The sequence below is a fragment of the Botrytis fragariae genome, assembly GCF_013461495.1.
Source record: "Botrytis fragariae strain BVB16 chromosome Unknown tig00000006, whole genome shotgun sequence".
Taxonomy (NCBI): domain Eukaryota; kingdom Fungi; phylum Ascomycota; class Leotiomycetes; order Helotiales; family Sclerotiniaceae; genus Botrytis; species Botrytis fragariae.
This window is the reverse complement of record NW_023500988.1, coordinates 1,111,593-1,137,303: the sequence shown is the minus strand read 5'-3', so window position 1 is coordinate 1,137,303 and position 25,711 is coordinate 1,111,593. Positions and strand designations below refer to the sequence as shown.

At 42.7% G+C, this 25,711-nt stretch overlaps 9 protein-coding genes across 9 annotated transcripts; 5 read left to right on the top strand and 4 right to left on the bottom strand.

Annotated features, from left to right (window-relative positions):
• Positions 1 to 631: 631 nt before the first annotated feature.
• Bfra_001524 (putative dead box helicase protein) lies at positions 632 to 4,918 on the bottom strand (the record flags this gene model as incomplete). The annotated part of the gene is made up of 8 exons (XM_037331953.1): positions 632 to 2,074; positions 2,125 to 2,724; positions 2,771 to 3,153; positions 3,208 to 3,676; positions 3,752 to 4,013; positions 4,068 to 4,155; positions 4,207 to 4,483; positions 4,538 to 4,918. 8 exons carry the CDS (start codon positions 4,916 to 4,918, stop codon positions 632 to 634), a joined length of 3,903 nt encoding a protein of 1,300 aa, XP_037196107.1.
• A 2,198-nt stretch (positions 4,919 to 7,116) lies between these two features.
• Bfra_001523 (putative transcription factor protein) lies at positions 7,117 to 9,232 on the top strand (the record flags this gene model as incomplete). The annotated part of the gene is made up of 3 exons (XM_037331952.1): positions 7,117 to 7,147; positions 7,205 to 8,954; positions 9,007 to 9,232. 3 exons carry the CDS (start codon positions 7,117 to 7,119, stop codon positions 9,230 to 9,232), a joined length of 2,007 nt encoding a protein of 668 aa, XP_037196106.1.
• Positions 9,233 to 10,786: 1,554 nt separating this feature from the next.
• On the top strand, positions 10,787 to 11,250 carry Bfra_001522 (putative gpa1; the record flags this gene model as incomplete). Its single annotated transcript, XM_037331951.1, has 2 exons — positions 10,787 to 10,947; positions 11,031 to 11,250. The coding sequence occupies 2 exons, from the start codon at positions 10,787 to 10,789 to the stop codon at positions 11,248 to 11,250; spliced, it is 381 nt and encodes a 126-aa protein (XP_037196105.1).
• Positions 11,251 to 12,039: 789 nt separating this feature from the next.
• Bfra_001521 (putative transcription factor cys6 protein) lies at positions 12,040 to 13,541 on the bottom strand (the record flags this gene model as incomplete). Its single annotated transcript, XM_037331950.1, has 4 exons — positions 12,040 to 12,675; positions 12,744 to 12,875; positions 12,927 to 13,424; positions 13,485 to 13,541. The coding sequence occupies 4 exons, from the start codon at positions 13,539 to 13,541 to the stop codon at positions 12,040 to 12,042; spliced, it is 1,323 nt and encodes a 440-aa protein (XP_037196104.1).
• Positions 13,542 to 14,144: 603 nt separating this feature from the next.
• On the top strand, positions 14,145 to 14,861 carry Bfra_001520 (uncharacterized protein; the record flags this gene model as incomplete). Its single annotated transcript, XM_037331949.1, has 1 exon — positions 14,145 to 14,861. One exon carries the CDS (start codon positions 14,145 to 14,147, stop codon positions 14,859 to 14,861), a length of 717 nt encoding a protein of 238 aa, XP_037196103.1.
• A 1,009-nt stretch (positions 14,862 to 15,870) lies between these two features.
• Positions 15,871 to 17,043, bottom strand: Bfra_001519 (uncharacterized protein; the record flags this gene model as incomplete). Its single annotated transcript, XM_037331948.1, is given in 5 exon segments — positions 15,871 to 16,178; positions 16,240 to 16,359; positions 16,374 to 16,442; positions 16,496 to 16,989; positions 17,024 to 17,043. 5 exon segments carry the CDS (start codon positions 17,041 to 17,043, stop codon positions 15,871 to 15,873), a joined length of 1,011 nt encoding a protein of 336 aa, XP_037196102.1.
• Positions 17,044 to 19,130: 2,087 nt separating this feature from the next.
• Positions 19,131 to 20,132, bottom strand: Bfra_001518 (putative signal transduction protein; the record flags this gene model as incomplete). The annotated part of the gene is made up of 2 exons (XM_037331947.1): positions 19,131 to 19,735; positions 19,814 to 20,132. The coding sequence occupies 2 exons, from the start codon at positions 20,130 to 20,132 to the stop codon at positions 19,131 to 19,133; spliced, it is 924 nt and encodes a 307-aa protein (XP_037196101.1).
• A 2,323-nt stretch (positions 20,133 to 22,455) lies between these two features.
• On the top strand, positions 22,456 to 23,109 carry Bfra_001517ca (putative histone protein; the record flags this gene model as incomplete). Its single annotated transcript, XM_037331946.1, has 4 exons — positions 22,456 to 22,497; positions 22,547 to 22,679; positions 22,738 to 22,908; positions 22,955 to 23,109. 4 exons carry the CDS (start codon positions 22,456 to 22,458, stop codon positions 23,107 to 23,109), a joined length of 501 nt encoding a protein of 166 aa, XP_037196100.1.
• A 1,043-nt stretch (positions 23,110 to 24,152) lies between these two features.
• Bfra_001516 (uncharacterized protein) lies at positions 24,153 to 25,601 on the top strand (the record flags this gene model as incomplete). The annotated part of the gene is made up of 1 exon (XM_037331945.1): positions 24,153 to 25,601. The coding sequence occupies one exon, from the start codon at positions 24,153 to 24,155 to the stop codon at positions 25,599 to 25,601; it is 1,449 nt and encodes a 482-aa protein (XP_037196099.1).
• Between the last annotated feature and the right edge of the window lie 110 nt (positions 25,602 to 25,711).

Here is a 25,711-nt window from a genome sequence, read left to right as displayed (position 1 = left end):
GATGATAGGGAGATGATATCATTTATGTTTATTGGGATTCGGAACTGGGCTTGAGGGTTTTGAGGTTTATTTCTTGACTTTCTTCTTCTTGGGGAATATGGACTTTGTATCATGTATGATGAGATGCGTTATGAGATTTATGAAATGAGATGATAATTCATGAATTTGAGTTAGTCGGTACGAGAATGAATGGTGATGTGATGGACGTTATGTGAAGTAAAATGAGAAGCATTAGGTTATGATATGATAGCAATGACAATATCACATCAATGCCCTTAGACACAAACATCACAATGTTATATAGACTTTACAAAGCATATAACATTCCACTCGACACAATGACGGTAGGCCCAATAAATTTATAGAATAAATTACATTTTGCTATCTAACTACCTAGTATTCTAATTCTAGTGTACACATAAAAGTCAAAATAAACAACCATAAAAACAAATCTTAAGCAATTCCATGTCATTTCCAGATTTGCCTCAGAGTCATCATGAGAATTCTCAAAACTGGAATGCTGACTTTATAAAAGCAGGAATATTTTAGAGATGTGAAGAGCACTTCCCAGACCAACTGAAATAGAAACGATAACATACAATGGCCCAACTTTCAATACTATCGAGCAAGTCTAAAGACCTTCTAGAAAATCAAAATCATCGCTACTGAGTTTGAGCATGTCATCCTTGTAACCTGGAGCAATAGCAGCCTCGTTACTGTTGGGAGTGGTTTCGCCGTTGCTAAAATCTACCTCGTTGCTGAAAGCAGAATCAAGAAGAAGATCGTTGCTAATGTGAGTGACTCCGTTTGTGTAAACCTCGTTAGCACGGCTAGAAGCTCCGTTGTGGGTGGAAGCGGCCATACTTTCATGGCCATTGCGAAGAATGCCATTATTGCTGTAAGCAACGCCACTGCTACCTCCATTGATTTCTTTATTGCTCGGGAAAATCTCATCGAAGTTTCGAAACTCCTCATAACTGCTTCTTGGACTTTGATTTTCGCTGCGAGTGATCTCATTGCTGCTCACCACTCGAGGAATAACATTCTGGATCTTGGGACCAACAATTCTCTTTCCGTTTTCAAATCGAACCGGCTTATGAGTTTCTGCAAAGACCAAGTCCCCAGAGTCTGGTTTATTCTCATTTGCGAGCTTCTCTCGCTCAAGACGCTCTTGATCAATATGTTTATCCGAACGAACTGGGTCCCAAGTGTCCCAAAGTTGACGGCCCTTTTCTGGTGACAACTCTCTCTTGGTGGGAGAGGGTGCAAATGTATAAAGCGAATTTTGACCACCCGACTGACCCGATGAGAGCTGTGTGTATGAATTGCTCTGCCCAATTTGCTGATCCAGTTTCCAGGATTTTTGTGGAGAGCGTTCTTTCTGCTTAGCGGGAGTAGTGTTCAATGCATTGTTTCCATTCTCATTTTCGGCAGTGATCTTCTTGGGCGAAGATGCTAGCTGAAGAGCCTGCATGCGATCTAATGTACGACATTCTTCGCATCGACAAGGCTGACCACAATTGTTACTGCAACCATGACCACAGTCAAGCAGCTTTTCACAAGGTTCTTTACAGAGAACTTGATCATGAGGAGTTGGGTGGCACTTATAAGGACATAAATGGCCACACGGCAACATGCCACCGCAAAACTCATGACAACCACCACTTAGATCCTCCCAATGTTCAGGCTCTGAGACATAAGAGTGATTCTCATGCTTAGAGCATAAAATAGGCAGCTTGGAGCCAAATCTCTTCTCGTCCAATAGATGCAAAAGAATCGGCATCCAAAGCTTATCTCGAGAGCCATTGTCAGCTTCTTGCCCCGCAACAGTAAGTGCATTTCCAAAGATGTAGAGACCACGTTGTGCACGAGATAAAGCAACAACCACACGATTCTTACTTCGTAAGAATCCTACCGAACTATGAGGGTTACCTCTTACTAATGATAGCAAGATAACTTCATTTTCCTCGCCTTGATACGCATCGACAGTATAGACCTTGAAGTATGGTGTTGCAACGCTTGTGACACGTCGACTAAGCTCCTTTAGGAGTAATTTTCGTTGGCCATTGTAGTACTATGAATCTATTAGCCAAGAACTGTAGGGAAGTTAGGATCAATCCATACTGTTAGTACAGTAATTTTCTCTGGCTTAATACAATTGAGAACTAAGTAGTTGAAGAATCCAGCGACCATTTCAGCTTCCGGGGCATTATAACAACTCATATTGACATCTCTATGTTCTTGCCATTTGTGGGAGAAGAAGTATGAATCAAAATTCATGCCAGGAACTGGAGGCCGATGATTGACTCGGTCTCGTACATTCTGGTGATCATGAAGATCGATATAAAACGGATTTGGCTCAATACATAAAAGCTCTCGAATTTCTGGAATCATACGACGTTGTTTGTTCAACATTGTGTAAGCCATACCATTATTAACAAGTCTCTCAAACAAGGAGATTGACATGTAATATGGTTGTGACATGAAGCGGTCAAGTGTAGTATTTGCCGTCAATTGTCGATGATCTCCCACAAGTATCACTTGCTCAAGAGATGGAATAATACCTGCTGTGACATTTGCTTCTAGAGTTTCTGCCGCTTCTTCGATGAGTAGTACACTCGGATTTAAAGCAGAAAGTAGACCTCTATACTTAGATAGACCAGTTGTGGTACAACCAATGACTCTTGTGTCTATATTATCAATAAAATCGGCATCACGTCTCCACTATTTTTATCAGTAAGCTCTATCAGTTATGAAAGAGTTGACATACCTTTGCCATCTTTAATTTATTCATCGAGGCTCTATAGCTGTCGAATTTCTTACTAAGTTTGTGGGTCAGTTGATCATAGTAGAGTTTTTCCCAGTAGCAATAAACATGACCGCGATACTTGTCTGGAATGTCGAGAAGACTCCCAACTCTGGCGAGTATGTTCTTGGGAGAATTCTTGCCAATGGCCCGGGCCCCAAGAGTTTTACCTGTATATGAACGACTGAATGGAATCCACGTCCCATTCAAAGCATCCATGACATCATTCGCTTGGACTTCGACTTCGCTCTCTTGTAATTGATCAAATTCCTGGTCAGGATCTTCTATCTCAAGATGCTTGTTAATCACTGGAGTTCTCGGCATGCGGACTTTCTGCGCTCCAAGCCCTATATACTGGTAAGCAGAGTTAATTAAACATGTCTGAGCTGTTGTATACGTACAAGATTCAAGAGGGTCGACGTTTTCATCTTGCGTATCCCCCGAGTCGCACCAACCAGGCTCGAAGAAAGAGTCATAATGTTCTTGACTCATTACGCCTGACTCCAAAAGAACTCTAGCGGGTAAAATCCCAAAATCAATGACAGGGAAAAGCATTAATTCAATAGATTCAACCAAGTCGTTGTGTGCTTTGCAAGCTGATCTGACGCCGCCATTGAACTGCTTAGTTTTCAATTTTTTGTGTTCTTCGCGGAGCTCATATAATGTTCGTGCCAGGATTGTCGAATTCTTCTTGTCACATCTGCTCCCTAGACGCACAAACTTTTCCTCGAAACCAGCAATGTGAGTGAGTAATTGATCGAGAGCGTGATTGGTCTGAGCAGCAACAATGACTGGTCCATTACCCCTGTTGCACAACATGGCTTTGAGGGCTTGGACGGAAGTAAACGTCTTACCAGTACCAGGCGGGCCCTATCGACAAGGGTTGAATCAGTTCAGAGCTCCACGCACCAGCAAAAGTGAAAACGGTGAAGAAGAATATCTCACCTGCACAATTGCTAAGCTTTGAGTGAGCATACGCTTACAGGCCGCGAGCTGGGAGTCATCCATGCCTGATTTTGGAAGAATTGGAAACTCCTTCAAAACATCGACATGGCACAGAGTTTCGTCTTCTTCGTCGGTAAGGTCCGAAAAATGATGACCACTCGACAGAGCAATCGAACGAAGGTCAAGACAAGGTCTTTCTTTGATATGATCAGGTGGCAAAATATCTCTATCCATTTCAATTAGATACTTTTGGATGTAGGGTCTATTCTCATTAGCATCCTATTGCTCTTTACTTCCTCAATCTTCATTCACGTACGAATCTTCAGTGGCCAATTTCTGGAGTGCTACAAGCACATGACGGTAAGCCTCAAAAAATCCCACTCGGGACTGGATCATAATATATGCTAAAAAAGACATTAGCTTCTACTGAATGTTGAGGGCGTTATGCGACTAACACTCTGTTGGATTCAATATAATGTCTTCGTCATCCCCAAAGAAGAGGTCAACTTGTGGAGGGTCACAGTCTAAGCCACCTTCTATAGGCCTAGCTGCGACAGTACCAACCTTACAAATGGAACGGAATTTATCGCTAGTTGGACTTAAGCACACGAGACTACCTTGTGTAAGTCGGCTTGACTGTTCCCACCGAATTCTTTTGCCCGCTTTGTCACTTGAGAATTCGATCCTGAATGCTGGACCGAGATGGCTCAATTGGAGGCCCACGAGGTGAACCTACAACAATATTAGCGGGAACGTCTTTGCTCACTGCTATGTGGCACGACATACATCTGTGTAGATAGAAGTGTCTTGTGTATCACTCATATTACTGTTTCTCTTGAATTCGGCAACAGATTGACGAAGAGGAGCAACTGCATCTTCTCGTAAAATCTGGTAATGAAAACCAAGGTACTCTTCCTTAGAGCCCCAAGCGCCATCGATATTATTGTGTGGCAGGCGTGGATCGAATTCTTTCGGCTCCGCCAATCTTTGGTAATCCATTGGCTGCTCTGGACCATCCTTTTCTTGCCATGATACATCTTCAAGAATCTCTTCACTAGTTGGGATTTCGGGAAGATTTCTCCAAGATTCGAGGAATTTGATTATTGCGTAAGGTTTCTGCACATGCTCTCGCAATACACGATCCGCAAAACCCCTACTGTATACCATGATCGCAGTTTCTTCTCTACAGCCAGAAGTCAGTCCGAGTTTTTAATCCTTTTAGATTCGGCAAGTATGTGATCTTACTGACCTTGGCGTGTGAGCTCTAGGTCGGTCCCTATGGTATTCAATGGCTGCGATGTAGATATTAGACTCGCATTATCTTTAATTACCAGATGAAAAGTTGAATAAGGTTTGTGAAAGGTCAAATTTCACGGCGATTGTGGTTTGAACGATGGGCTTGTGACCTCCCAAGACTCTTCGGAGTTTAAAGGTATCTGAACCGGTTGCGCAAGACCATAAAAGTGACAATATAGACTTCAACTTCAACCGCAAGGGGATGGAAACAATGATTTGATTGACTGAGCAAATACAAGATTAACGGTCTTGGAAGAGAATTTTAAGTGTGGCAAGACGTTGAGGAATCTCATAATGGTCAGCATCCTATGTGCCAATGTGTGTCAAACAATCCTATAGAGCTGACTTCTCTCACCTGACGTGTTGCCGACCGGAATAATTTCAACTGATTTCCCAGTCTTTGGGAAAGAATTCGATTGTCTAAACCCGTGCTTAAGTTTTCGAAGACAATTGTCGTTGTCGACAACTGGATGATATGGCGCGTTGAAGATTTTATATTGGTCGCGAACTTTCATTCATGAAACGCACAATTGATCCTATAAGGAGTTGGTATCAATTCTTTTGAGTCGATCCCAAGGCAAGATTTCGCTGTGTGAGTGATTTGGAGGTTGCTTAGAGAGCGAGATCGGCACTTTCAAAATACTTCGAAGAAAATTTGGTAGAATTCACTTTATCGAGCCTTCCCAAAACAATCGAAATTTGCAAGCGAGAATCGGAATGAGGCGGGCAGCTTTAGAAACGCGAAAAATGACAAGTACTTCGGAATGTCCTTCGACACCTATTGAATTTACTGTCCAAATAATACCTAGTAGGCAGGTCATGAATGAAGAGATGAAAAAGGTAAAAAGAAAAGAGGTGAATATCTAGTACGGACTTCTGGGAAGTTTCTGGAGCGTGTACACTTCCACTCGTTTGCAAGCCTTGGATCGGCTCGGTAGCTTGCAGTTTGTAGTTTGCAGTTTGCATTTTGCATATTGCACATTGCAAATATTAGGACTTTTCTTTCATTGATGATTAATTTTAAAGCAAACAGAGATTGAGGTGCCTAGTCGCCCATGGCCTAGTAAGTACTAGACAGGTAGATTGGCATATACTGAGGTAGGTATAATCCAAACCAGCTTAGAGTCGGCTTACTTATGTAGCTAATCTTTGAAAGCCTCTATCTTCAAAGTAGATGGATGGTTGCAAATCTCTTTGACATCTACTCCCTCCGCAAACTAATCGGTCACAACTTTTACCATATTCTTGACTCTTTTCATCATGGGCGAGTAAAAGATATTGCCCAGACCTACAAAGTACACCTACCTAAGTACCGACTAGTGGTATGGCTGAAAGCCTTACGACACCTCGCCTACTCCTCGTCAAAGTCTTGATGTATCCCGTCTCCTGGATTAGATTCTAGATATCTCAATGTTTTCTGAGATGTTCTTAAGCAAGCATTGATTCGGACCATGATCATGAGAATGCATTTAAGAATCCGAGATCTGTAGGATAGAAAGGAAAGTGCTTTCAATTTTCCAAGGTAGTCACTTTTTCCAAGGTGAGTGTTTCGAGTCAAGGGTGTCCCAATAGTTGCTTCAAGTCCGATCCAATCTACCACACTGTGCAGTGGACTGCCTTGATGTCATGAAAGAGGATTTAAAAATGTTTCCAAAATTGATGCAGTGAGGTTCTCAGCCTCCCACGTGATGCGTAACCTTGTTGATGCGGCCGCTAGCATGACTAGCTATCAAGACCCTGTCTTCGCATTCATGATTCAAAGGCCAATTCTATTTGTATCGTCACAATATAACTTAGCGATTCTTCAATTGTACAAAAGCCCCTTCAACTGTTGTAGTTTAGATGAGCTTGAATTATCTCCTACTGTCTGGAGAATCTGTGACGTACCTTATTTGTCCATATTCAAAGGATTCCCCGAACTCATTCCCGAGTATCTACTTAGAATATCCTTGTGCGCCCCGCGTTGCCCTGCGATCGAATTCAAGCTGAATAGCTTGCGCTAACGCGAATTCATTGCTGACCCAACCCGGAGGATTGTGTTGTGGAGGAGGGGTCTGTAGGTGTTCAAGATGGTGGATTTCGCGTTAGATATTGATGACGGTCGGTAAATGCAGCATCTACTCTATCATTATTGAGTACTGACTTTAGCTTTGCCAGGATCGAACGCGAGCTCCGACAATTACCAAGATGACATGATGGAAGATGCAGATGAACTAGACCCCGAACTAGATGGTGACGGCGACGGAGATGGGGATGGGGATGCTGATGGGGACGGGGATGAAGAAGTAGACGACGACGACAATGATGACGATAATGGAGAGGATGACCAAGATGATGGTGACGGTGACGGTGATGGCGATGGAGAAGGTGAAGACGACTTTTCCCCTTCGCAGAACAGAGGAGACCTAGACACTTCGAACTCGAACGACACTCAAATGAATGGCGTGGGTCCCACCTCACAACCTCATCCGACCTTAATAAGGACTTCAGCCTCGCCGCAACACAATTCTGCTTCATCATTATCCCCAAGATTTAGATATGAAGTTAGGCCCGAAGCATTAACTGCTTCTACCTATGATATTGTACCAACAATAGCTGCTCCGCAGAGTACATCGATCAATGCAATTACGGCAACACCTGATATGAGATACTGGTTTAGTGGAGGTTCGGATTGTTTCATAAGGAAATACAATGGAGTTGACACAGTTAATGGTAAAACATTACTGACTGTTGCTCAACGGCATCCATTTGTTGATAGTGTAGTTAAAGCTGGCGTTCTTATGAGCTATTGGGACAACGAGGAATCAAGTAGAGGCCCTGGCGGAGAGGATAACCCATTGTCTCCCGTCTATTCATTGGCAGTACAATCTGAGGCTCTTTGGATGTTATCTGGACTTGAATCGGGATGCATAAACTTACAATCGGTGCGACACGATGAAGGGAAGAAAATAGCCACTCTGCAAAAACATACATCTGCTGTCTCGGTTCTTAGTCTTGCTCGCGATGAGAGATCTGTCCTATCAGGCAGTTGGGACAAAAAAGTTCTGGATTGGGATTTAAATACTGGATTAGTCAAGCGCACATTTGATGGGAGTGGTGGCCAAATCTCTGCAATAGAAGTAAGACCGGCCTCCACGCTACCCGTTCCCGAAGAATCTGGCGAACCAAGCCCTCAAAATGGAACCTTCTCTAGTAACATTGGGGAAAAGCTACTATTGAATGGAGCTTCTGGTGGAATGAATGGGACCAATGGATTGAACGGAGATGTAGAAGGTAATGAGGATGCTCCTGGATCACCTGCAGATTCTCTTTTCGGGGGTGGAGATTCATTATTTGGAGATACAGATGGACTGGGAGCTCCATCCGGGGGAAACTTTGGTGATGACGAAGATTTGTTCTCGAAAGCCTTGGATATGAACATAGAAGCACGGCCAGATTCTTCGGGTGATATGTCTATGATGGATGCACCGCCTCTACCAATTGAAAAAGAACCTGCTTCTTCTCTTCAAATCCAATCCGAACAACCACAGGCTGATCTATCTAATGGCTTACCTCATTCCGATGATATCATTGAAGCAAAGGCAGAGCCTGAAACTCAAGATGCCGATGCAACATCTGACTCCACATTTCTTGCTGCGTCTATCAATGGAACTATTCGTGTTTGGGATAGACGTCAACCAAACCCAATTGCTCGAATTTTGACCAGAACAGGAGTACCTCCATGGTGTATGTCTGCTTGCTGGTCACCTGATGGTAACTACATATATGCTGGCCGAAGGAATGGTACAGTAGAAGAGTTCAGTTTACATAAAGGTCTCAAACAACCTGAAAGGACGTTTAAGTTTCCAAATGGAAGTGGGGCAGTCAGTGCCATAAAAGCCATGCCTAATGGGAGACATCTTATTTGGTACATTGAACATTCTCTCTCGCGCTTTATCCACCGAACTAACGAATAATAGTGCATCACACGATATCTTACGTTTATATGACTTGAAGCAACCACAGACTAAATCACATTCATCTGTACCTTTCCTCATTGTTCCTGGGCCACCAAGGGCCGGTGTCATAGCTGCACTTCATATCGATCCGACGTGCAAATACATGATATCAGCTGCTGGAAACAGGGGTTGGGAAGGTACTAATACGGAGGTTATGATTGGTTACGAGATCAATATACCATCTTAAATATTCTGGCTACCGATTTCTGTCGAGAGCTAAATACGTCTACCATGCTCTTATGAAGGGAGTTATCTTGGGGAAAAGAGTTATTGTATGTCCTTTAGACGGTCAATGTGGGTTCATTACGTGAGACAAGTTTGGATAAATCTATTATAGTATATATGTGCTAGTCTTGTAAGCACCAAAAAGCTTTGAAGGGGGTAAGAGATTCGGTACAGGTTGTTTAAAGGCGTTCAGTGGATATGGGGATACCACGGGTTGTTCACGACGGCGTTCACAAGATGTTATTTGTTTATACATTCAGTTTCACGATATTATTGATAAAATCCAAAGACTCAATTTATCAAGACGGTTCTTAGCTCTCTCTTTGCTGCCCTCAAATATGGATACCTCCAATGGCCGGTAGTAATGGCTTGCGGCCCATGAGACGCGACTGCCATATTCCTCATTGATACGATGTTTATGATATAATCCACAACCGCAAGTGTGGTTGCAATCTACAAGCTAGGTGGTTTCCTGGTTGCCTCTACCTAAATGGAGCGAACTAGTCGAGTAATAGAGACTGTAGCTTTGAATGAGGTTGTTGAACTCTCCCCTACCATTCTGCTGCCTAATTAAACCATACCTTCTCTGTTTGCAACGCATCTATCCTCTCTTTGAATCCCCTGGAAACTTTTAGACAATGATCGGCAGGCCTTGGCAGGAGAGTATGTAAACTTGCTTCTTGTCTTCTTACGCGCAGCGGTATTTTTGGAGTGCTAGTGGCTTGAGGGTTGCTGATTTTTTGAAGCTGGGATATTTATTGAACTCGTGGGGATTACTAAATTGAGAACACAGGAAATTAAAAGAGGCTGCACTTTTATTATCAGATGTTTGGAATAAGATGATGAATTACGCATCGAGGCTGCATGTCTACTTGACCGAAGGAGTCCTTTTTTATTATTAGATATTTTGTGACGACTCCACGTGACTAATAACTGGTGTAAAGTCTCTTACTCCGCTTTGACTGGATTTCTCAGGATTGGCAAGTTGGTCTTGCTTATAGCCTTACTATCACTCGCGATAAACAGTTCTCGAAATGGTGACTGGCTGTATCAATCAAAGCCTATTACCTTGACAGATTACTGTTAGGTGCCACAGCTATGTAATACAGCGACGTTGATACCCGTGGCACGACGGTAGGCGCAGACACCAGCTGTTCGGCACATTCTTAATGACCAGTTGGGCTTTTAGACGATCCTCGATCTGTTTTTCTTTTGTTCTTCTCCATGAAATAATATTCATCACAGAATGGATCCAGTGTCAATCTTCGGTCTTACCGGCTCGGTCTTAACTACTGGAAAAGTTGTTACAAGTCTCGTCACAAGTCTCGGCATACTCAAGTCGAAATACAAAACCGCCGGCCTTATGGCCACTCTTCTGATTTGACAACTGACAACTATGAAAGCTGCGTTAAATAAGGTGTCGAACTAGATTGCGACAACTTTTCAAAGAGTTGACAAAAATAAACAACTCATAATTAATCTAGTAAGCTCTCTTGAAAGTTTTCATGTTTTTTATATGTTGGAAGATCACATTACCTGGCTGGATCAAAATGGCATTGACCGGCAATTGAAAGGAAAAGCTAAATTTCTTTGGAACGAAAGTGAGGTCAAAGAACTCAACAACTACTTGAATAGTAAGGCCAATGCTCTTCATTCATTGCTCACGGCGGTACAAAGGTATGTCTCCGCGAAATTTCTAATACCAAGCAAAGCCTTGCAATAAAGATATGTTATCCGAACTGTGTTAACAAACGAAACAGCCGCACTTCATTCGACCGCAATCAGCTTTTACAGAAACCTGAAAGCCAGAAAGTTTTCAGAAAGGTCGAGGATGGCCGCTCGTCATTGTCAGTATTCAAATCTAGAAGTGGTACTTCCGCAGAGACGAGTAGCTCACATGTAGCTTTTGACTTTGACAAGGAGATCGCTGCCACGAATGTGCATCGAAATGTTACAATACCACCAGATGACGAGCAATAGATCCGAAAATACATCCTTGCCCCGTTCACAAAATAATAGGGGCACTAGGATGGATTGGAACCAAGATTCGAAACAGGCGAGCAAAATTTTCATCAAAGCCCACAATTGAATGTCGTTTCGAGCAGACCATTCCAAGTGATTGCGATACCACCTTACCAAGTTCAAGACCGACTTCAATAGATGACAAAACTTCGACGATGGATGTATCTAATGATAAATCGCGGTCCACAACTTTTGACTGGCAATCGGAGAAACACAGGTCCTCTCCAGATATTGTCAACAACCCTTTCCACTTATCAATTCATATTCTACACGAAGACTCTTCAGAGACATCAAATTTTCACAAGAATAATGATCTTTGTCCCAGTTCATACCAATCTCTCCAGATTCTCCATTGCATTCTTATATCGGGGTGTAGTAACAGTGGAAAAGCCACCCTCACAGATTCCATTGAGTCTCTCTCTCTCGGGACATGACTAGGGATGAAAGTTGGATCTATGGAAAGGCCATCCAATCATACATTCTACGTTCCATTCTGTATACAGTTTGGGAGATGAGAAAACGCAATGTCTCCTCCCATTGGGCTGAGAAATATGGGTTATACAATATCGGTGACTTCAAGGACGGACGACTTGTTACGCATAATGTTTGGTCGTATAAAGGCTACACCAAGCCCAGAAACTGCTCAAGTCCCACGCTAGAATCATTTCTGAGTGCCTCATTCTCATCGGGGCTCTATTGCCAAACAGTTCCCGTGGTTCACCTCCCACATCCCAATGGCACCAAATTTCAACTGACCATCAGCGGTGTCGTAGCACCGAAATCTTGAAATGAGAGGTGGATATCTCTCAACCTTTGTTCCAACCACAAAGCGACTTCCATCCAATTCATAATAGCGAAATCGGATTGGTATTCTATCAACAGATTCTCTATCCTAATTCTTCGAGACATATCACTCGTCGCTACCCAAGCAGTTGTAAGGACCATTGGCATAGCACTCGATCCTAATGGACGATACTCAAGTGCTTCCTCAGCAAGGACGATGGTTTCCTCGACATAGCATACCGATTCCGGAATTAAAGATGGGAGATCGTTCGAAAACACACGAAGTAAGCTGTTTAGCAAGTTGGCAAATGAGAGTATCAGACTATACGCGGCTTGAAAGCGTGAATGTAGTGTTCTGGTATGTGGGGCTTGACGGAGTTTGTCTAGGGAATTCCGCATGGTTGAGAGGTCAATTTTCATCTGAGCATATGTGGATTCAATTTCAAGAAAATACTGTTGTGGATATCTCAAGTATTCTGGGACTTTGGCCAGGGTTTGGAGCTTGAGGCTTTCGATCCGAATGGCGTTATCTCGAGCTTCGGTTAGTTTTCCTATGACTGGGGTCCATTTAACCTTGGGGTTTCTGATGCCTTCCATGATCTGTAATAAACCATGAGCCAAAGTATTCACGCGATTTTTCTTAGACTTAGGAAAGAGATTCCACATACCAGAGGGACACACAAGGTCACCAAGAGTTCTGCTTCGAAGGTTCCTTGCCAATTTTGCGCTGCAGCTGCGTTCAACAAATATACTAATATTTCCCCATGATTAGCATTATCATCACCGTGAGCCATCCAAGTCTAACCTAAATCAGCATCATTATTCGCTTCATCAATACCAAGCCAACTCACCTGACAAATCATCATCAAATAAAACGCACAAATAGTATTCGCTTCAGTAGCCTCTTTCGGATCATTCAACGCTACTCTCAACGCCTTTAACCCCCTCCCGTAACTCTCGAGCGCCTCTACTGGTTTAGTACGTGAATATATCGACGTATATGACGTCGAAATAGCATTAACCGAAGCATCTAGTGCGGCGCTACTCCCCAGCCGCTTAGGGATCTCTGTGAGAAATGCTCCATAGACACCAATATCGTAGCGAATATCTTTTACTTCCAGAACGGATATGAATGATCCTGCCACGGAAATATCTTTGTTACCGGGCATTCGGAGTATTTGTTTGCGAGTAGTGTGGAGAGCATGGTTGTTGTGATTCGTGGTTGTGGAGCTAGTTGTTACGGTGGAGTCGATGGAGCCAGATATGAATTTGTAGCGCCTAATTCCACTACCTATGCATGGAATTGATAGTCGAATACATCGTGAACATGAGGGCTTGACTTGATCACACTATTTCTCATTAGAAACATAGCTAATTGGTCCAACACACGAAATGTTGAGCAATCAAACCTTCTTCTTCTGTTTGCGACACGCTTCGCATCCACGTCCAGATGGTACGCCAGGCATTGCGATTTCACAAGAATAAACTCAAATATGAGAGCGCTACATGTGACCCTAAAAGGAAATATGGTACATGTGGATAATGTGGATAATGTGGATGAATGAAAACGCAACGCGATATATAAATCTATAAAAATCAATGATTGTCAGAACAAATGGGGAGAATGGAGAAGCGAAGGGGCTCAGCGGTGCTTACAGTTGGGGGCCTAAACTCGCCAAGATGGGAGCGGCACGTAGCGCCTATTTGGGAAGTGGGATGACATAATCTAGCACGTCGATCTTTACGCAGTCATGAAAAGCTGAATCATGGGGGGAAGTCGAAGTAAGCTTATGTGGATTTGACGTGATTAGAGAATAGAGTATCAGATGTATGGGGGGACAAAGCGCGATATTATACCGAAATTGGTGGTTGGCGTGGAACTTTATTTTTGATAGGGTGGGATGGGAATAGCCTTATCAGCGCTCGACGTCACGGATGCTGCGAGGGATAGCTTGGGTATATATGAATAAAGGGTCTACAGTTGATTAAAATTAAAGATTATAAAAATAAACAAAAATATCAACTTTTTCGATCAACGCGCAAGAAACAAACTTCGAACCGTCGCAAAAATGGCAACAACAGCTGCAGGCCCATCTATACCTCTTCAAACCACCACCGCCACTACTTCCACTACCTCTTGTTCTTCCCCTCACCAAGCCCTCTCCGTCGATTTCTCCTGGAAAAAATGGAAATCACTCATCACAACCCAAGACTCTTCCTCCTCCTCTTCATCTCAACCCCTCTACACCGTCTCCTACAAAACCCTCTCTCCCAATCTCGTCTTCAAATCCGCGCTCGACAAATCCGTCTTCGGCACCGGAACTCTTCATCCCTTCTCCATCGACTCCGACTGTTCGTTGCGCGATCAACCCATACAATTAAAAGCCATGAAACGTTTCAAGACAGAGTATTCGCATCTATCCCGTACATTTTCTCCCTCGAGCAAAGAACCGGTACAGATGCTCTGGACGTCATCCTCGGGTTGGAAAAATTGGGATTTCATCTGTCTGGATGCGTCTTCCATGCCGGTTGCGAAATTTTCGGCGAATACGATGAGTCTCAAGAATGTGGGACGGATTGAATTTTTGGGAGAGGAGGTGATAGGGAATGAAGCATTCAAAGAGGAGATTGTAGTGGTGGGGATGACGTTGATGTATACGATGGTTTTGAGATCGACTAGTTTTTTGAGTCTTTTTGGAGCATTGTTTGCGAAACCTGGGAGGAAGGAGATGGAGGAGGAGGGGAAAGGGGGGCAGGCGAACGATGGAAAGGTACATGGGGATTAGGTGGGTCCAGAGGGTGGAAGATGATTCTTGGAGATAGGGGATGAAGTGAGGGGTGGAAATTTATGTGATACCAGGTTTTATATTCTAGATTTAGATGGCGTTTGGCGCGGTTTGTTCTTTTTTTGTTCCAGCGCTACAAATAATCTCATCATTCATACAATCATCTCTTCCTGGCCCATCTCAAACCAGCCTTCTCGGGATTCATCATCTGTAGCAAAAGTACCATGGCACTGTCATCCACCAACGTCGTAACTCTCTTCTCCGCTTCTTCCTGATTCTCTCCAGCCTCACTTCTTTCACCCAACACTTTCAAAGCATTTCTCTCCCCTCGCTCCAATTCAAGTCAAAAAGGCTTTCCGGTTTTCCTCCCAAGGCTTTCGAAGTCTGGTCACCATATCTATCACTTTTTTGGTACTCACAAGAATATATTTTCAAGGAGGGAAAGGTCAAATGCAATGGATTGAAAGTAAGCCTGCTTCATACAAAAAGAGATTCCCCGCGCTTATATAACTAGTAATTTCCGTGATATCACTCTCCATACTCGTAAATCTCTACCCCTATCCTCAACCACTCTTAAAATTTGACTGACACAAGCAAACAGTCACTGAGGCGATTCTTGCAAATACCCCACAGATATATTGTGATCTGAAATTGAAATTTTGCGGGGGCGAGCATTAGAATTAAGTAGATTTGGCTAGTCAAACGCAATATCATGCGTCTCATTCCATGGGTCCTCAATATACATGGAAATTTGTTTTGACCACTGTCTTCCGCATGCGTCACTGTTTGTGCACAAGGAAGCTATTTCATGAAGCAGACCGGGCAAATGTTTTTTTCCATTATGCTAATTTGGATATCAATAAAACAGATATTGACTATAATGGGGATGAATCATGTCCAATCCAGGAGAGAAGATAACTTAGCTAGCGAAAGAAACATTAGACAGGCTTAGAGGGTCAGAGTCCCCCACTAATGGATGTGTTAAGCGGTACAATCATGGTAGTATTTCTTAAGTAGCCTGAGTCTGTGAATCGGAGCATTGAAGCTCCACGTCCTGTCGTACATCAATTTTTTGTCGGTGGAGCAATACATCTTCCAATTCAGTGCTACGAGAAGTTGTTTTATTGATATCCACATATACAGAAGAATTTGTTAGACGAGATAAAAGACCAAATTGGATATCGAATATACGTTTCTTTTTTTTTTGCCTGTTTTCTTCACTTTCGTATCTCTCATATGGGTCTGGAAGAGTTGGCTGAGAGGTATTTTGGCGGGAAAATAGAGAACGAAATGAGGCAAGACAAGCGACTACGATGGCTCTAATTGCAGTTAGCGAATGGAATACAAATCTCACGCAGATGCTTGAAGCAAGACGTACCAACGGTCTTCTCGACAAAACTCCAGGTATAGAGCCAACTCTCCTCCACGCGGTGCGAGTGCGAGCTCACTATGGCAACTCGGACAATGGCAAAAATCATTGATATCATAATATGACAACCTGTGAGAAAATACCAGCCAATGCTAGCTTTCGCTTTCGACTTAAACGTACAGCCCAAAGCATACTGATTGGAATCGCCATGACTAGTTTATTGTCAGTTGTCTTTGCTAATATGAGGGCAAGATCGCTAGTTTACTCATTGTATCTGTCAAGACGTCCAGTCCGCAACCAAAACCTAGTGCAAAATGTTGCATCCTGATTGCGAATCGGGTTTGACAGGTAGCTGAAATTTTGACGAAGCTTGGTATCAAACATGAATAGGGAATTATTCCGATACATATCATCCAAGATCCAAACACAACCATGGCTACAATACGTCGTGGCCAGACATAAGAGTCCACATTCTCCAAGAGTCGCCCAAGGAATAATAGGAAAGATATCTTGATAAGCCATAATGCACAACAGTATAGAACATATACGGCCGCAGAGCCTCGTAGAAATCTCTCGGCATGCTTTTCAGATTTTTCCGGCGGGGGAAGGAGAACTCCGTTCAAAACTCCAAGCATCTCATACATGTCTCTACTGATCTTCTGACAAATAATTGCACAGGAAAGAAGGAGTATCCAGGCTACAATGACACAGAAACCATCGGACGAAAGGTGTCTGAAGGTTCGAATTCTGACATAGATTCTGAAAGTCACAAAAAGTAACGAGATTGCAGTACATCCCCAAGTTACACCACATTATGACAGTCAATATTTGACAATAGGGCATAAAAGAGGGCATGGAACAGGCTTATTATAAAAGTTTTATAGCTGACTAGTGAATTTGGCGTTAAAGTGTTCTTCATTTTGGACTACTCGAGAAATTCCAAGTCATCAATATCAGTACAGTCTTTCGTTCAAATTTTCGATATCCACATATCCGCATATATCCACGAGATGATCATTTGATCAGATCAGTCTTTTCATCCGTCTGAAATACAGCCTAATATATGATTTGGGGGGCATCAATAGCATGAACGATCTTCAAGGTATAGCTCGGCGAATTCCACAATTGGTGCCTGTCGAAGTTGGTTGCATTTATTGTCAAAGTAATGGCAACTTACATGAATAAGAGTATTTGAAAGGATCATGTATTCAGTGTAACACCAATAACCGTTGTAGGATTCGTTTCACTAGATTTCTGAAAGCACAATAGACTTGATAACCCCCTCCACTTACCACAAAATACGCCGCTCGTGATTTTAGTGTTGGATCGAAGAATACAGTTTCACGACATCTAATAATAAAAGGGGCATCTTCTAGCACGGTCAGGATTAACTATCCAAAATAGAACTGCGCCATATTCTTGAAATATTCTTGTGTGCATTTATGGATCTATCCATTGGATATCATGAGAGCGGCTCAGACAACTCATTGGCATCAACAAAAGCACCCACGGCAATTGTTGATTTTACGATATCAGGCTTTGAAGTCAAGAAAGTCGAATTCTTGTTACCCAATGAGGTCATCTGAAGCTGAGTCAAAATTTCGTGTTCAGACTCAATGCTTGCTGTGATTACCCCTGAATTTGTGATATCATGGTGGGTTTTACTACGAACATGCAGAGCTTATAATCGAAAGCGGTCGCAAAATTAAAGAGAAACCTCGAATTTATGTTCTAGATCGCAGGTCATCTTGACAAGATGACAACAATCCGTATTCTCAAGGTTGACTTCACTAGAGATATTATTCTGCATGGCTGATGAGCCAGTACCAATGTCAAGTTAAGGACAACAGAAGACCGTGAAGAGCTCCGGGATAGTCTGTCCGCCTACTTTTATCGCTTCAGACTCTGAGCGCTTAAAGTTGTCCATGAAGAAAGTAGATACCGAGAGGTGTAAATACCTACATACCGGCGTTGCGGACTAAGAGTACCAAACAAAAAACAAGACCACTTATAGACTTTGTAATCAGCGCATCAACAAGTCAAACATACAAAGAATAAAGGAAGCGGATGCCCCTAATTTAATGATAGACGATTGCAATCATATGTCAGTTCAAGAACTATATACTAAGTTCCTCAGAAGCTGAGGAGAAGAGTAAAAAATGAGGAAATATTGTTTTCGCAAGCAGGCAAATCGAACAAACAGTCGTACTTGAATTGTGGTGTTATACAAGCAAAGCACAGAATTTAAATACCAACAAATAGGATATTCCATTTAGCATCTAATATGATAGTGAGAGAAACGAATTGTTCGTGCTTTGGATGTAGTCTTTTCGGTTGAGAGCTCGGTTGCAGGGCTACTTGAGAGCGATTGACATACGATATACTAGGTAAGTGGAATCATACGGGGTAAAATATGCATGAAACAACAGACGAATTGATAGCTGTAGTGACTGATGGGTTCGAAGCTCTCAGGATTGATCGTGGTTGCATATTCGAATGAATAGAACGAGATGCTCTGCCGCCTGTGCTCCACAGAGAATGACCACTAATCACACCGCCTGGCAGAATTATTGACTTCATCCGAACACCCCAGCTGGCGATGATCTATACATTTTTCAATTCAGTCACTCGACTGTCTTGATTACGTTCCTCGTCAAGACGGACTTGTATCTATGTACTGAATACCTCATCCATACAAGTTTGTTGCGGAGAACTAAAACTTTCCTGGCATATTCACAGAGACATAAGAAGCGTTCAGAGTTTGTCACCTCTGTGGCAAAATGATGCACATCGCTGAACGACATATTATCGGATTTTGAAGACTACACACGGGCACGAAACCCCCAACTTCTCATATTTAGCGTCATGAATATAGCTATATCATGTTACATCTCCAACCTTTAACCCCAAAACACCAACTTCGTCTTTTCGCCCTCGTTCAGTGGCGGAATAACTCCAAGGAAGCTTGACATCGCCAAACGGCGCGTTCCTATCTCGGAATAGACAGGATGCACTTGGTGCATATTGCGAGAGTTGAAGAGGTATAGATCACCAATGTGAGGCTGGAAATCTACCTTTTGACGTCCCTCAACAAGACCCGGGAAATATCCATAACTATCGGGGTCACGAAATTTCAATGCTTCGGGAGACCACTGCAAGTCGTGAACAGTAGTACCGCCACTATTGACTGGTGGAGGAGTTATGCAAAGATTAGCCGCAAGTTGGTGAGTTAATCGGCTAATTGCCCATGGTTCCGTCCGAGTATCATAAGGTGCCCAATCGCAATGAACTGGTGTTCCATTGTTGATTACTCGAAAGATGCCAGCGAAGTAAGATTGTGTCCCGTCGTCTACTACCTCGGTGGCTATCATGACCTCCCAGTCTTCAGGTGCAATTGATTTTATGAATTCAAAGACCTTAGCGAGCGCATTTACGCCAATTTCCGCTTCCAATTTTCCATGCGGGTCGCCCAGGTCGCGTACAGCCTGGAAGTATTCCTGCTTTTCTATAAATCTAATCAGTTAATGTCTACATGCCATGGCATGGGAAAGACTTTGGAGAGATTGCTGTCGACAGCACGTACCGTTTCCAGACCTATTTTTCAAGTCATCCTCACTCTGTGCTTGAAACTCAAACTGAGCAACGCCTACTTTTGCCAATTTTGGGCCAGTAGCATGCAGATACGGCGTAAGTCTTGGCTCGAGTGTCTTGGTGAGCTTAGAGCAATCCTCTTTGGAAAGGAATCCGGGCTCGTGGAGGATAGGGGTTCGACCTTCTAAAAGATCTAGCAAGGATGCACTCGTAGCACGAACAGGTTTGTTGGTTTTCCATTTCGATTCAATGGCAGGATTCGCTTTGGAACTGTGGTGAAGATCGGGTGTGATGTTAGTGGCTGCAATCATGATTCCTGATTACAACTGCAATATTAGAACAAAATTTATGTTTTGGAATTGGCTAACGAGAGAAAGGCTATACAAATATCACTCGAAATGGAGGCTCGAGGGCATATATATATTGAACTGAATAAAACCCCTTACAAAATCAAAAGCAGATTTCTACATGGGCTTCCCGCTTGATGGAATCGGCAGTGGTATTGCGTGAATACAACCCCATTTCATTCCGATTTTTAATTTAGAATATACTGCTGCCCAACAGGAATAAAATCGCTTAAGCAATGTCTTCAGCAGCGATATTATACACAATCACCAGCTCAACTATTAATATTATGCAGGAATATCTATTTCAGTGCTGGAATTATTTGTACCACCATGTACAAGAATTCCTTGACATTGATGTTGTGTATGAGCATACATTCTCGTACCGATATCATGTATCCTGTCCCAGAATTGACTACCATGACCGAATGGACCAACCGGATGTTTACAGCACTAATACCTTACATGCAAAGATAATTTTGAGGTTGTAAGCTGAAGAATCCGGATCATCCAATGGCCGTGTTATGACAGGTTACACGGCATTGCTAATCATCCCATCGATCGGCAGGATCATATCAATTCCCGCCAATCTCCAAATATTAGTCAACGAATCAAACCGGAGACTTTATATGAAACGAGCTGCAACCGCTTTTACACCATTGACAAGAAAAAATGTCTCGTACTAGCTAGGAATACATGTGGCGCCTGTGAACATTCCGAACCCCGTCGCCGACATGCAAACGATTGGGAAAAACATGTTTGATTGGACAAAATAGCGAAACAGCATGTTGCATATATCAGCCAAGACGATGCAGGTTTTCTCAACATTCTTGTGAAAGTACGGAATTCTGAGAATGTTAAAATATGGCTTTGAGTATTTCTTAGCATAGACGAGCAATCGGAATCGAGCTGCCCTTTCTAGACACAGCAATCTTATGCATAGGCCCTCTGTGAAACTTGAATTCTAGCTGGAAATTCCCGAGATAACAAATGTGTCTCACAAACTATTTTACAGTGAGTATTAGAGAGTATAAAGAGAGATAATTACGTTAGGAGCTTGGGTCAATACACCATCAATATGATACTTTGAGTTTAGCTGTACGAGTCCACTTTCTCATAAGCCGCTGCACATACTCACTTAATCCTTACTGGAACTGGTTGAACAGATTTTACCAGAATTGCCGGAATGTTGAATACCAATCATATTTACTAAATACCGAAGGCTACTGAGAAGCTCACGACAGATGTTATCAACGTCACTCAAAGCTCCTTAGGGCAACAACCTTAGGTTCAAGAGTATACCAACTTTTCCCTCTTTCCAGAGCTTCTTCTCCCTTCCCACTCATTTCAAAAGCTATCGTCGTGTTTTGATTTTGACGACAGCATGTGGGTTACAGTTGCAGTTGCCAGATCATAGTATCGGTATTTAGGTAGTCAACAGAATTTGTGGCGTACTTCAGCTGCTGAATGTAACCCATTCGGTTTCTCAACTGCATGAAATCATACCAGACACTGCAGGTCCTAGGAAATACTACGTGATGCTGATACAGCGTTATTATTCACTCATGATGTGACGAATATACGCGTTGATGTAGGTGTGTACTGTGGCGTCCTTACACCACTGATGGACTAATTGACTCCCGAGAGCTCGTCACACCGACAGGTCTGTATACCTAGGTGGAGTTATTGTTGGTAAAGAAAGGATAAAACGTGAGTGTAGTCTTTCAAGCTCGGTGGGCGAATACGAATGGCCCATATGGGTGTTGTTAACTTGTGTTACAATTTGGATCTTAGGTCCAAATAACCATAGGCTTCAGTTGCGAGTGAGAAACTGCCGATAAAAAGGCTACTGTTCATCTCAATATACGTCTGCTCTTGATACATTGCTGCTTCTTGGTGAAAGGCTCGTTGTCTTCAATACTTCTAAGCTTGAATACAAAATCAGCATGCTCTAGAAGCCCGAGAGTTTCGCTGTGAAATGTTATCGTTTGTTTATTGCACGGGAACTTGCATCTGCACGTTTTGATAACATTTACGATCTACTTAATAACGACATGGCGGAGTTGAATGGACTTACAGAGCAATCAGGCGACAAGGTGCGCCGTAGCAAATGCAATGAGTCGTAGGAATTTCTAATGAAAGCACGATCGCCAACAAATTTGAAACAACAGTCGAGAGTGGCATCTTCCGCAACCTCAAATTCATATTTAATCTGCTTTGGAATTCACTTTTGACTTGTTCAGATTGTTTTACATTGTTGCGAAATCTCACCACATCATCTTCAGCGGCCATGCAACTTGAGAATTTGTCACTCGTACAACTATTGCGAAAGGTAAGCATATAAAAATTTCTTTTCACGCAAATGTGCTAAACTTATATAGCATGCAAAAATGGACAAGATCAAGCGCACAAGGAGAAATCGACAGCACATAGTGGGTGGAGGAACAAGACGACTCTTCAACAAAAAACCAAGAAGAGACGTCAACTATCCAAGAAAGATGGATGACTGGGACCGTAAGTTTCCCTGTTTCTGTAAACGTCGACGAAATAGTACTAACTACCCAATGAATAGTTTTTGCTCTGCATCCCAAGACGGACTTAATTATCACAAAATCGTCTTTCGCACGTTTGGCAAGAGACATTATGAATGATTTCAAACCTGGAGAAAATTACGAGATTGATCAGCTTGCATTGGATTCTTTGCAAAAATGTGCCGAAGCTCGTATTGTTCAGGAGTTCGAAAGTGAGTCTTGACTTTCTCTTTGATGATTTCTGTACTAATATAATAGTGGCCACTATATTCACTGCTCGTGCAAGTAGGGCGACGATTCAATCGAAAGATATGAAGGATGCAAAGTTTATCAGGGACTTACGGGATCGATATGCAGTCCGATTGGAGACGAAGAAGATGAACAAAATGGGGGTTATCAAGGAGTCAGACTGATGTCGGATTATTGGAGAATTCTTACGGAATTCGATACCTCTTGATACATGACGCAGAAGAGACACTTGTATTGTCCTGGGCAAACAGAAAGTTACATACTTACAGGTAGTCTGAGTCTGTTTGCCTCGATAGATGAAGGTGTTCTATTTCCGTTGCATCTCTCACTCGTGCAAAATAAGCTGAAGAAATGACAATCATAAGTGCACTCTTGCCCTCTACAAACTATCTAGTGACCGAACTCATCACTTGGATAGCTTCTCTGGCATTCTTTCACAACTACGTGAACCTCGTTTTATTCCATGTCTTTTTGGGGCGTTTGTCAATTAAAATCTCGAGTTCGATCAGTTAACTTTGCATCGATTTACCACAGTATTAAGCTCTAGCCCATCGGCAACCAAGAAATCAAACAAAATCAAACCGACCAACAGTTGGTGTATTTTGGCAAAACTGATGATACTCACCGATAGAACCGTGGTAATGTTTCTTCAGTGATGCTTTCATGTTCATGAATGTCCACATCAATTTATGACTACAATGTTCTTGCGACTAATAAGCACGCTTTTACTGCTCCTAACTCTCACAAGGGGTGAACGCAACATCTAGAAATTGTATCATGACTACATCATGGCCCCCAAGATTGATGCACCCGTCGTTGTCCTTCAACTGCGTCTTCGAGATCCAATATGAATACTTTTTACAAATATCATTATATCTGTCTTTCAGGATTTCAGGATTACTTATTCATACCTGTAATCAAATTTGATCAAGAGAGTATGGAAACTCAAAAAATAAGGCACACATTCATGAAGCTTTCACCGCCAGAGGGAAGTCAGCTGATATGTGTCGGAATACGACTGGTTGCCGTTAATCCATTGCGTGAGACAAAGACCTTGACAAAACGGGAGTGTGACCATATAGGAGCGGTTGCAATGGTGCTATATTGAGTACATACACCAAGCTTTCTTCGTGACACATCTCCGTTTGCCCTTCATTCTACACATTCCTATCGTTGAGCCAGTGCATATGCACAACACGAAACGGAAATGGTTCCACTTTTTAATGATAATCACTTAGGTCCATCCACGCAGAATCAGTCTTCAAGATTTCATCTCTTCTCTGATTTCCCTCAGGAGATACGCCTAAGGATATGGAATTTATCTCTTCATCAACACCGCTTCATCCCGGTTTGTGTAAACAAGACAGCTCGTCAAGACAACGCAAACCATCACGATCAATATCAATTCTATTCTAGTCATAACGATCTGGGCAAGATTATCAGCGGCGGTAATTACCAGCTTTCTATCAACAAACCCATCTTGAATACAACCAACCAGCTGTTCTATACCACGATAGAATCAAGATCAGCAGCACTAGACTTTTATCGTATTCGCCTACCTCTCACTCGAGGTCATATTCGAATCAACCCTGAGTATGATGTATTGTTCTTACAGGATTGGGACAAAGCTCCTCCAATGCTCGCTGATATCCTTCATGATATTAGAGCTTATGATCCAAAAGATGAGGGCCTGATGCATCTTGCTCTAGCGGAAGGATCAGGAGATAGTTTATTTGATATTCCACATCCCTCTAACATACTCTCCGGACATACTGAGATGGTTGATTTTGACTCTGACACGTCTCTAAACTCATTCCGTGATGAAACAAAGGAAGAGATGCAAACCGACAATGAAGTACCCTTTTACAATGAAACACTGAACTTACTGAGGGATGCAAGTCGAGAACGCCGTAATCGCGGTATGGGTTATGGAACTTCACAAACTTCTCATCACTCTACAGCCATCGCATCCCTCGTTGATATACTCAGTACCAAGCTCCGATCATTGTGGTGTGTTGAGAAGTTACTGTGTGACTCAAGGATCTACGACAACATAGGACTACGGATGGGAAGACCTCACTTATCGGAGACTTGTCCTATCATGCCTCCCTTGAAACAAATGGGCAGATCCAGTGTTAATTTTGAATGGTTGGAGAGCGACCCTAGACCAGTTCGACCAGATTTAAAACAACTAGCTTTCTGGCGGGATCCACGCCGATTCTATCATAGCTGGTGCGTCCTCGAAGGAATTTTAGGGGTGCGACATAAGGCCAATTTTGATTTCTATGTCTGTGTAACAACATCATTACCACCCCTTGAGGAATGGGGAGAAGAAGTTGAGCAACATGTCTCAACAAAGCTTGGGATGCGTCAGATGGTTGATCGTCATAGAGAAACCGAGCTGGCTCGATGGGAGGAATCGCTCGAGTTTTACAAGAATAATCTCGGTATGAACATCCCTAAGCATGGCTTTCTGAGGGACGAGGAAAGCTATAAGGAATTGGAGAGAAATCCTTCAATCGCTATTGGCATGTGGATCTTTACTGGGAAGGCGTTTGGGCAGGTCAATGGAGAGAATATCTGTGACGTATACGGGAGGTTTAAAGAGCATTTTGAGATGTCAGAAGTCCCTGGGCTTGCAGTGTTTGACATTTGAGTTTTCATCCGTGTACTACAGCGAGCTATTTAGAATCAGGGATACTATGTCCTGATGAGTTCAGATGCCCATTCTTCGTCCCCTAAGCATTTAAAGTTTATTCTTTCTTT